Raw genomic sequence first — 12,042 nt, 5'->3', positions numbered from 1 at the left:
GATAGCCGGTCCCCTTAGTGAAGAATTTGATCGGCAGTGTAGCCTTGGCACCGTGGTCAAGTTCAACCAGAGCGAGGGATACGGGTTCATAGAAGACGATGAGACCGGTGATCATTTTTTTTTATAACCGGGTCAATCTGGACATTGAAGGGTTACCTCAACGCCTCCATACACTGAACCCGGGGGAGAAAGTGACGTTCCGGAGAGAAGTAGGATGCCGGGGCCTATTTGCCATGGGAGTGACCTGGATGCCCACTGCCCAGGAGGCCGCACAGTGGCAACAAGAGATCGAGTGGGAGGAATGTCAGTGCCGGAGACGTACGCAGCAGAGACCGGTACTGGCTGAGACTTGTCGGCCAAGAAATACGCTGGCGGTGTCGCCAGGAGTGATTACAGAACCGGTAGCTGAGCCGGAAAAGGGAACGCCGGCGGTATTGGCGATTCGCCAGAGTATGGTGACGCACCCGGTGGTCGTTGCTGGGAGCCCACAGCCGTCCCGTCCAGCTACCCCGTCACCTCCGCCGGGAGTCAAGGGGCCAAAACCGGAGACAGAGGAATCGGAGACACCGGTTAACTATGAACCGTTCCGGAGGCTGCGCCGCTTGCCAGGCCAGTCCCGCTCCGATTACGTGAGGGCCCAGCGGGCCGAATGGCTACGAGCTTACCACCCCGTGTGAATCATAGCGACCGGAGGTGGTGGACATATCTGTGCTAAGAACCGGTATTGTTGAAAGAACCGGTGAAGATTTATAGTTGTAACAACGTTCAAGTTACCGAGCCCGGAAGGAGCCTGATGCCGGACTGTGCAAGGACTCCCTCTGTGATGTTGACGGAGACTTTTATTGTCTGTGCTCCCTGCCTACAAAGACCGGGAGTGCTGTGAAAGCCTCCGGGCAGAAGACCAGCCAAGACCAGGAGTGCCTATTGAAGGCCTCCGGGCAAACCTGATGCAAAGACCGGGAGCTCCCTGGGAGGGACTCCGGGCACTTGACTTGTGCGGCTGTTGATTGTGTTTTACATGAAGGTTTTAAAGTTTTAATAAGCGATTGCCCTGCTGGTTAAGATTTTGTTTTTCAGATGCGAATCTTGCCGGGAGGCTAAGGCAAAAAGAGGGGAGGAATGTAATGTCCGTCAGCGTGCTCTCTTCATCCACACTCTGCCCCACGAAACAATCCCCTGTCCCAAAAGTGACGGCTGCGCTGGGGGTTAGCCTGATACAGGAAGGGGCCACGACTACAACCCCCGAGGCACCCCCGGCACCCCGTTACAGGCTCAATCAGTAGAGTATGAATTTAGCTCCGCCTACAGGAACAGTGTGTTAACCCTTTAGTGCTCGAAATGTCTCCAGATGCTGCAAGAACAGAACATTGTGGATGGAAACTATACAGCACAATAAGGCGGTGCACACAGCTGTGTATGGCGATATCCAGCACCATAATGGGAGGTTACTGCACTATATGGGGGTGTATAGCAGTATGGATAACGTGTCTCCAGCACTACAAGGGTTACACTGCACTAACTGGACACAGAAGGGGCCGGACACCTCTAACAGCGCATGTGACGTCACCCGCAGCAGCCGCTCCCGCCTGACACCGCGGATCACAGGGAACAAAGAGCGCGTGAAACTCAGCCCTTGCGCGGGAATTTCACATTCAGCGCTCAGCCAATCAGCACTCAGTACGGCCCTGGCTCCACCCACAAGCGCTCAGTGTTAACACCTTTGTGCCCGCGATATTCCCAGCTGACCCTAGAGCAGCACAGACTGCAGTGATCGAGCGCAGCGCCGCTCATCTTAACATAGTCAGAAACAATCTATTACCACTATAGAGACTGGTGCACAATGCCCGTATATAGAGCGGCACTGGAGAAGAACAGGAGGTGACGCAGAAGGGCGGGGATATAAGTTACTTTCCATTTTCAGCTCCGCCCCTCTTTTGCTGATTGGCTGAGCGCAGAACATTGTGATTTTGAATTTCCCGGTTATTTTTTCTCGCTGTTTAATAGACAAATCTCCATATACTGCTGTGTACTCCAATATTGTGCTGAATATCTCCATATACCGCTATATAACCCCCATATAGTGCTGTACACCACCGTATTCTAATGTATAGCCTTTTATAGTGCTCTATACTTCGCACAACGTGCTTCCCAAAAACCACTGCCATATAGTGCTGTACATCCTGCATCTACCACCACCATACACTGCTCTGCACTCACCACATAGAGCTGTATAAGAAACTGACATTCACCCACATCCGGGAACATCCCCATACTAGTGTATTCATACTTCACTCCCTCCATATTGTGCTCCGTCCTCTCAGCGGCGGCTCCGACTGCAATAAAACCTATTGAGAAAGGCGGTTACAGGAGCCACAGACAGGAGCGCACTGGAGACCGCAATACCCCATACAGCGCAGTATAAAGCCCTGCTATAGACAATGTGGCGGCTCTTAGAAGAGCCTTTGTGGTGCGGAGCAGCGGTGGTGATCACTTGGCGCTGGTGTACTTGGTGACGGCCTTGGTGCCCTCGGACACGGCGTGCTTGGCCAGCTCTCCGGGCAGCAGCAGGCGCACGGCGGTCTGGATCTCCCGGGAGGTGATGGTGTGGCGCTTGTTGTAGTGCGCCAGGCGGGAGGCTTCCCCTGCGATGCGCTCGAAGATGTCACCGACGAAGCAGTTCATGATGCCCATGGCCTTGGAGGAGATGCCGGTGTCGGGGTGCACCTGCTTCAGCACCTTGTACACGTAGATGGCATAGCTCTCCTTCCGGCTCTTCCTCCGCTTCTTGCCGTCCTTCTTCTGAGTCTTGGTCACGGCTTTCTTGGAGCCCTTCTTGGGCGCTGGGGCGGACTTGGCGGGATCAGGCATGATGAGAGCAGAGAGATCTCTTCACTGGAGAGAGAATAATGATCCTGCTCCTCCCAGAGCGGCCGTATTTATAGCCCGGCCATGCAAATGAGCACTAATGACACATCGCTGTTCTATTGGGTGACAAAGGGGAACTGAACCAGCTCCGCCCCCTGCAGCTCATTGGTTGCCTCCTCTCTGCCGTCACATCAGCAGCTTTTTTCCTCTGTATCTCCGCCATACTACAGATCTCCATACAGCGCTGTAAACCCCGCAGTCTACACGGCGCTGTGCACCCGGGGCCCCGTCACTCTGCCCCCGCTCTGCAGTGACCGGTAATGCCCCGTATAACATGGGGGAAGCAGTGACTGCAGGAGCGGAGTCTCGGTGCTGAGCGGCTTTTACTTCTACATTCAGATATTTCACATTAGAAGCTGCAAAAACAACAACGGAGATTGGAAAACGATATTTAGAGGAAGAGGCGGAGCTGAAGCGTCATCAGCCGCAGTCCTCTGTGCGGTCCGCCCCGATAACTGCAGGGAAGCTCCAGCACAGAAACCACGTGGTGCCTGTAACGTGAGGGGCTTGTGGGCGGGGCCATAGCCTTTATGCAGAGTGCTGATTGGCTGAATCCCTAATTTGAACTTCCCGCTCAGTGGCCGATAGCTCCTCCCGCTCTTTGTCTCCGTCGTGTAACACGCGGCCTCAGGGCGGACGTTCTGCTGAGATCTCTACAATCCGACACAGATCTGCAGACGCTGAAGTTGTTTTTTATTCATCTCATTAAAAACGAGTCTAAGAATCTGAACTAATAACAAACGCGTCACTATAAGAATGTGCAGAGCGACATCACAGCCCGATACAATCTGCAGACATTCTCCAGACAGAAAAGCGACCTGGAGTGAGAGGATCCCCCTGCGAGATCTCCAGATCCCACAGCTTCCGACATCAGACACAGGATCCCAATAACCGTATCACAGCCCGATACAATCTGCGCCCAACCTGCAGATATTCTCCAGACAGAATACGACCTGGAGTGAGAGAGGGGATCCCCTGCGAGATCTCCAGATCCCACAGCTTCTGACATCTGGAGGACAAGAGGGATAATAAAGTTTTGGGGGGGGGTTCGAGGGGGTCAGTTTAGTGCAGAAAGCTCCATTCAGAAAGCCCGAGATTACTCCTGAGTGAATGAGATGCGGAGTCGCAATCAGACTCCGGAGACACCGCACAATGAGCCGCTCTCAATACGGGGAGAAACTGAAATAAACCGCGGGCGCGATACTACAGATACAGGCAGAGCTGCGGAAAGTAAGAACAGGAGACTCCGCAGCGCCGCCCGTCACATGTAGAGACCGCGCCCCGGACACTGCGGGGAATGAGGAGAATCAGAGGCCGGGAATCAGCTCGTCTGAGGGAGGATGTGGTGGCTCTGAAAAGAGCCTTTGTGTTGTGCTCGGGGGTGCGGGACAGATCTACGCCCTCTCCCCGCGGATGCGGCGGGCCAGCTGGATGTCTTTGGGCATGATGGTGACCCTCTTGGCGTGGATGGCGCACAGGTTGGTGTCCTCGAACAGCCCCACCAGATAAGCCTCGCTGGCCTCCTGCAGGGCCATGACGGCCGAGCTCTGGAAGCGCAGATCGGTCTTGAAGTCCTGGGCGATCTCTCTCACCAGGCGCTGGAAGGGAAGCTTCCGGATCAGCAGCTCGGTGGATTTCTGGTAGCGGCGGATCTCCCGGAGAGCGACTGTCCCCGGCCGGTAGCGATGCGGCTTCTTCACTCCTCCGGTGGCGGGAGCGCTCTTCCTGGCGGCCTTAGTGGCCAGCTGCTTGCGGGGAGCTTTCCCTCCGGTGGATTTACGGGCGGTCTGCTTAGTTCTGGCCATAGCTCTGTATAGAAGAGAACAGAAGAGATGAGAGGAGCGGCGGGAGCAGAGTATTTATCCTCCTGTGCGCGTCCTCATTGGCCTGTGAGAAACACGCCCCCTACACCCTATTGACTACTACCACAAAAGAAAATCATGTAGCCAATAATCATCCAATGTCTGTGACCAATCATTTTTAGAAGCTCCACCCCCCACTAACCCCGCTCTTATCCCCTCCAGGCTACACGCAGATTTGGAGCATACGACACCGATGTAACTGCAGCTCCAGCTCCCCGCACACAGCGCTGAACAGTGCAGCTCCCGCATTATCACTACATCCCCGAGAACTCTGCTCCCGGCATCTACCGCCCCTTGTATATGACATCACCGCGCGAATCAATAGACAAGCACTGATCAAAGGGAAGCGACAAAGTGTATGCACAGGGGACAAGGTGGTGACACTGATCATACAGAGGGGACAAGGTGGTGGCACAGAAACAGCTCTGCAGGACAAGGTGGTGGCACTGATCATACAGCTCTGCAGGACAAGGTGGTGGCACTGATCATACAGCTCTGCAGGACAAGGTGGTGACACTGATCATACAGCTCTGCAGGACAAAGTGGTGGCTCTGATCATACAGCTCTGCAGGACAAAGTGGTGGCTCTGATCATACAGCTCTGCAGGACAAGGTGGTGGCACTGATCATACAGCTCTGCAGGACAAGGTGGTGACACTGATCATACAGCTCTGCAGGACAAGGTGGTGACACTGATCATACAGCTCTGCAGGACAAAGTGGTGGCTCTGATCATACAGCTCTGCAGGACAAGGTGGTGGCACTGATCATACAGCTCTGCAGGACAAGGTGGTGGCACTGATCATACAGCTCTGCAGGACAAGGTGGTGGCACTGATCATACAGCTCTGCAGGACAAGGTGGTGGCACTGATCATACAGCTCTGCAGGACAAGGTGGTGGCTCTGAGAAGAGCCTTTGTGGTAGGAGGACAGAGCGGCTCCGCTTATTTCTTGGCCGCGGGCTTCTTGGCTTTAGTCGCCTTCTTAGCCGGACTCTTGGCAGCTTTGGGTTTTGCCGCCTTCTTAGCCGGACTCTTCGTCACCTTCTTGGGCTTTGGAGCGGCCTTCGGCTTCTTGGGGCTCTTTGCCGCTTTCTTGGCGGCTGCTGCGGGCTTCTTGGCCTTTTTCGGGCTTTTCTTGGCCGCGGCCGGAGCCTTCTTGGGCTTCTTCGGAGATTTGGCCGCTTTCTTGGCTGCCGGCTTCTTAGGCTTGGCCGCAGCTGCTGGCTTCTTCTTGGCCGCCTTGTCCTTCGTCTCCTGCTTCTTGTTCAGCTTGAAGGACCCGGAGGCGCCGCTGCCCTTCACCTGGAGCAGGGAGCCCTTGTTGACCAGAGCCTTGATGGCCAGCTTCAGGCGGCTGTTATTCCTCTCCACATCGTATCCTCCGGCAGACAGAAGCTTCTTCAGGGCGGCCAGAGACACCCCACTGCGCTCCTTGGAGGCGGACACGGCTTTCATGATCAGCTCGGAGGCGCTGGGACCGGAGGATTTGCTGCTTTTCTTGGCGGCCCCGGATTTCTTCGGCGCCTTCTTAGATTTGGCGGCCGGTTCGGCGGGAGGAGGAGCGGCGGCCGGTGCGGTCTCTGCCATCGTGTGAGCGGGAAATAAACACAGAAATCTCCTGAGAGAAAAATACTGAGGCCGGAGCTGGCGGCACCTGTTATATATACAATGTTACTGCGCACTGATTGGCTGCTGAGCTGCACCGTCTTGCGCTTCTATTGGCTGCCACTGAGCACAGGCCCCGCCTTCTCCCGGCTGAGCCCAGTGAAGCTCCGCTCTCCTCTTGTGCTTCCCTGCCCGGGATAAAAGCTCTATATTATCGGCTACGGCCGGACGGGTGAGGAGCTTCCGCCATCACTTCTCCTCCGCCATCATCTCCGCGGAGCGTGTGTGGCCGTCACTGCCAGAGATGCCGGGAAAGAGCGGAGAGGATCCCGGGATCAGCGCCGCCGTCCTCCCGATCTGCTCATCACTGAGTGTCCGGGAAGATAAACCTGCTGCGGGAGCTCGTCCTCCTATTCCCGGCTCTTGTCACCACCACAGGGATCTTCACTACAATATATATCGTGCAGGAAGCGGATTGTACGATGTGGGGGCGACCTGGAGCTGCTGACAGCCCAGAAGGGTAACACAGGCGATGGCCTCCGCTGCCTGCACCTCCCGGAGCTGGGATATAAATCTATCCCGTGTGTGCAGAGTATTGGGGGGAGGACACGTCTGCACATTAGTGGATCACACCCGGAGGAGGATGAGTGCGATCTCCGGCACAATATTGTGTCTTATCCTCTGTGAAGCTTTTATCTCTGAGGCCTGTAATGGAGGGAAGAGCTGTGATCGGGCGATGGCTTCACAATGCGACTCACTCCCCATCAGAAAGCAGAAAAAATCCGTGTGATCACAGAAATATTAATTCACGCATCTGACACCAACTATTGTGCAAAAGGTGAAATACTGAGGAAGAATCGGAGACACAATATACAGAATCCACACACAGAGCACCGCTGTATATACTGCACAGCACAACAGGCTTTTATAAGTATCCATAATAATAGAGCACAGAGTACAGTATATAGTGTATACAGAAATATGTACAGTATATTTAGCACTGTGTACAATATATACAGCAGTGTATACAATATAGTGTCCTCCTATGTCTACTTTGTACAGACTTGCAGAAAAGAGCAGAAGGAAAATCATCCCGATGCGTCTGTGAACTTTGCATTATTCTCCAGTAAGTGCTGGGAACAGGGGAAGACAATGTCTGCTACAGAGAAGGAAAAGTTCCATCCTGGAATCAGAGGGCAGCAGCCAGGTCTGACCATTCATCAGGGGTATGTGGCAGCTTGTCTAGTTACATGATGTTACATATGATGCATGTAACAATAGTAGGCGGCATGATCGCTACAGCGGGGAGCGGCTCCTGCTTCCTCCCTTCAGTCCTGCAATCAGCCTCCGATCCATGACATGACGGACACTGCTGCCTGTCAAAGCGGAGCAATGGGGAAACAGTAACCACGGCCGAACACAGCCAATAGCGCTGCTCAAAGCAGCACCAGCGACCAATAGGCAATGGATGTCTGTCCCAATCATTACTTATGCAGACACAGACGCCATGCAGTGCAATGTAAGAATCCGCAGCAGTAAGTGACGATAATAATCACATTATATTTATCACCAGCAGTCAGTAACATGAGCATTTACTATATATTCAGAAGAGACCGGCCTAAATCTGTATAACACAAAGCCCATTCACTTCTATAGGTGAACGGCGATATATCAGTCGCGGGGATAATGATGTGTTAATTATTAGCTGTAACATTAGCATTAGATCAGATGAATTACCTGCAATACAAGCAAAGCAGATGACAATGAGGAGCTAAACACGGAGCTGATACATAGCGGCATTATTGTATCTACACTGCAGCCGCCATCGCAGCAATCCCGATTATTCCAACATCAGACGCAGAACAGCTCTACTCAGCAAATACAATGCTCAGACTCGCAGGGATTATGCAGCATAGCATAATAGCCATGTATAGGATTATATTACAATTATTACATATATTTTCTTTACAGCAATACATTCACAGATGGCATTAATAACGGCGAGTCTCGCATCGGCATCACCCGGCACGGCCACACACTCTCTGGACAGGAGCATCTGAGCTGCATAGAAACACATAAAGCCGACCGCTCCTGTCCGGAGAGTGTGCGGCCGTGCCGGGTGATGCCGAGTCACCGAGTCATTATCACGTGTGGCTCTGGCCTTACTGAGACTCCAGTGGCTGTCTCACTACTTCCAGGTCCGTGCATTAGATCTCCCTCTGTGCCGTCTTCTATGGTTGCTGCCCTAACACTAGATGCCTGGGTCTCCGAACTGGAGAGTAAAAGCAAATAAATAATTGAAAAAATGGCGTCCTCCATGTATTGATACCCGCTGCCAGACTGCCGGATTACGTGACACGGCCGCACGGAAATCCGGCAGAGGTTTCAGCTTTGAGGGCAGTGGGGAACCCTGAGTGTGAGCTCCGGTGACCTGCCTGCCAGATTGCCAGACACAGACGTCTGATGTAAGACTCCCATCCTCCATAATGTGAACCTCTGTCTTCAGGACTTCTCTTGTGATGAGCCAGTTTTCTGGAATGCACTATGCTGGACGATCAGTTCAATATCTACCCCCCCCCCCCATATGATTCGGCCTATCACATCACATTACTGACACTCTTCTCTGTTCCCTCTAATCTTTCCTCACATTCTGCTTTCTTCTTTTCATGTCTCCACGTTCTCCTATTTTATATGAATTATCTTATAAAGCTGCAGGAGCCGTCATCAGCCGGGATTTAATTGCTCTTATCAGGAGCTACTGGGTGGAAGGAGGATGTTTATGACAATGATGGCCGGACCTTCATTATACAGCACGTTCCGTCTATTGCGACCCCATCTCCTTATAGGATCCTCACTCCTCCTGGACCTGATGGTGTTACTTAGTGATGTCTGCGCATGTCCCCACTCAATGCTGAGGAATACAGTGTACAGGTATACAGCACAATATACTCTCCAGATGGCGCAGATTACTCTCTAGTGCTCCTTATATTCTGTGCTGTATACACTCATGTGTTCCCGGCTCCCTGTATAGCTGCTGTACTCTGCTGTATTTCTACAAAGTGCTGTAAATTCTCTATGCAGCTTATTTTACTCACTTAGGCCTCTGCCACACTTCCGCAAAAAAATAAGTGTCTAACGTTCCGTTTTTTATGGGCGTTTCTCCGGTATGTGTGAAATCCGTGTGATGGCGTATGCTCGCCGTGTGTGTGTGTGGAATGTCGGTGTATGTGTGAGATACGTACGTGTAATGTCCGTGTGGTGTCCGTTTGAAATGATCCGTGTGTGGCAAAATGTAGTTGCTACATACCCGCTGACAGCCGACACAGATGCGCAATGAGAATGAACTCGGATGAACTTCACCTGACTTCATTGTCATACCATGGCTCTGTCTGTGTGTGGCGTCCTGATTAGCGATCACCCGTGAAGGACTCACCGGTGACCGATAAACCCCGAGTGACTGAAGTTAGCGGTGTGATTATCGCTGCCGTCACTCAGGCTACCTGCAGCTAGCTGGAGTCCTCCACCTATGACCGCAACTCACCTGTGACTGTTTTGCAGATCGCTCAGCTCACTTCTGTCACTTTGGCGACTTGCTCCCACAGTTGGGGGATCCAGTGGTGGCCGCAAGTGACCTGAGTGACGTCATCGCTGATCGCGCGGCTCACCTCAGTTGCTGCTGGAGCTGACTGAGAGCGGTCATGTTATGTGGCCGCTCCTGTCAACTTCATGTAGCAGAGCTGAGAGCGTTGTGGGACCTCCGTGGATTACGCCGGACCTGGATGGGTATTTGTGGCATAATAAAGTGGTGAAAGAGGGTGTTTCTTTTTGTGTATTATTCCAAATAAAGGATTTTTTTGATGTGTGTGTTTATTTTCTTTAACTTACAGGTTAATCATGGAAAGTATCTCGGGGAGACGCCTGCCATGATTAACCCATTATTACCTCGATTGCCAGCGGACCAGGGTAATTCGGGATGAGCTGGGTAGAGTCCCGGAAATGTAGCATCTAATGGAGGCGGCAATTCAGGGCAGCTGCTGGCTGTTCTTGTTTGGCTGGGTGGCTCCCCATAACGTGGTGTCCCCCATCCTGAGAATACCAGTCTTCCACTGTGTGGCTGTACCCTGGCTGATAAATTTCGTGGGGGCCGCACATAGTTTTTGTTCATTTATTTATTTTGCTGCATGATATAGATCCGCCCGCCAGCGACTGTGATTGGTTGCAGTGAGACAGCTGTCACTCAGCGTGGAGGCGTGTCTGACTACAATCAATCATAGGCGCCTGTGGGCGGAGGAAGCAGTGAATACGAGATTGAATAATGAGCGGCCGGCATTTTCAAAAAAGAAAAAGCCACTGTAGGTTTTTCACAGCTGTGCAGCGCCGCGCCCCTGATCGGGGATCCGTGAGTATGCGAGAGGGGGAGAGACCGACCGACGGACAGAGAGAGGGACAGACAGAGTGACCATCTGACAGCGAAAGAAACCGACCGACAGAGGGAGATTGACCGACATCGCATCCAGAATTCACCAAAAAAAACCCGTACACGGATGGGTAGAACACGGACATGCTACGTGTCACATATTTGCAGACACGGACCCATTGACTTTAGCGGTCCGAGCCTGCGTGATGTCGGAGAAAAACGGACATGTTGAGAGTGTGTAAAAATGCACACACATACAAACAACACGGACACACGTTCCGTGTGCTTTTACATGTGCGCGCCTGTTACCATAGGGTAACATTGGTGTACGTGTCTCCATGCCGCCGATACGTGCAAACACGTACCAACGGCATTGATGTGTGTCGGAGGCCTTATATAGCGCTTTTAGTGTCAAAGATTTAGAGATGTGACCATCACTGCCACTAGTGGGGCTCAATCTAAATTCCCCATCAGTTATTGTAGTGTGGGAAGAACCAAGGAAACGCACAGAAACACGGGGAAAAATTACACACTCCATGCAGATGTTGTCCTTTGTGGGATTTGAAAACAGGATCTCAGAGCTGCAAGACTACGGTGCTAACCACCGAGCCACCACGACACTGCAGTGCTAACCACCGAGCCACCACAAGACTGCAGTGCTAACCACCGAGCCACCACAACACTGCAGTGCTAACCACTGAGGCACCACAAGACTGCAGTGCTAACCACTGAGGCACCACAAGACTGCAGTGCTAACCACCGAGCCACCACAAGACTGCAGTGCTAACCACTGAGGCACTACAAGACTGCAATGCTAACCACTGAGCCACCACAAGACTGCAGTGCTAACCACTGACGCACCATGCTCCATATAACCCTCATATAGCGCCCTTACTCGAGCAGTATACCAACACACACTGCTATAAACGCCCATAATGTTGTATGTCACCACATGGCGCTGAATATCTTTCATCCTTACTGCCATATAGAGCTTTATATGCACCATGTGCTTTCTAGTCTTGTATACCCTCCATATAGTGCTGTGTAATACTTGTATGCGTATCCCACACAAAATGCAGTAAACATCCAAACAATACAATGTTCACCCACCACACAACACTGGATACCCATAAAAAATACATCATACCGCCACATAGTGCTAAATATACTCTATATACATCATTCACCCCCAGCCACACGCGATCTCCCGCCATGCACCGCGGGTTACACAGA

At 52.4% G+C, this 12,042-nt stretch overlaps 2 protein-coding genes across 2 annotated transcripts; both read right to left on the bottom strand.

Annotated features, from left to right (window-relative positions):
* Positions 1 to 4,319: 4,319 nt before the first annotated feature.
* On the bottom strand, positions 4,320 to 4,736 carry LOC142302614 (histone H3). Its single transcript, XM_075343717.1, has one exon. It carries the CDS (start codon positions 4,728 to 4,730, stop codon positions 4,320 to 4,322), a length of 411 nt encoding a protein of 136 aa, XP_075199832.1. The 5' UTR covers positions 4,731 to 4,736.
* Positions 4,737 to 5,729: 993 nt separating this feature from the next.
* LOC142302601 (histone H1.11R-like) lies at positions 5,730 to 6,374 on the bottom strand. The gene has a single exon (XM_075343704.1). The coding sequence runs from the start codon at positions 6,372 to 6,374 to the stop codon at positions 5,730 to 5,732; it is 645 nt and encodes a 214-aa protein (XP_075199819.1).
* Positions 6,375 to 12,042: the final 5,668 nt, after the last annotated feature.

This window comes from Anomaloglossus baeobatrachus, chromosome 4 (assembly GCF_048569485.1).
Source record: "Anomaloglossus baeobatrachus isolate aAnoBae1 chromosome 4, aAnoBae1.hap1, whole genome shotgun sequence".
NCBI classification, from domain to species: Eukaryota; Metazoa; Chordata; class Amphibia; order Anura; family Aromobatidae; genus Anomaloglossus; species Anomaloglossus baeobatrachus.
This window is presented reverse-complemented; position numbering and strand designations above follow the sequence as displayed.

Excerpts from the sequence above, each read along its gene's own strand:
- LOC142302614 (XM_075343717.1), bottom strand. The coding sequence starts at position 4,730 with ATGGCCAGAACTAAGCAGACCGCCCGTAAATCCACCGGAGGGAAAGCT.
- LOC142302601 (XM_075343704.1), bottom strand. The coding sequence starts at position 6,374 with ATGGCAGAGACCGCACCGGCCGCCGCTCCTCCTCCCGCCGAACCGGCC.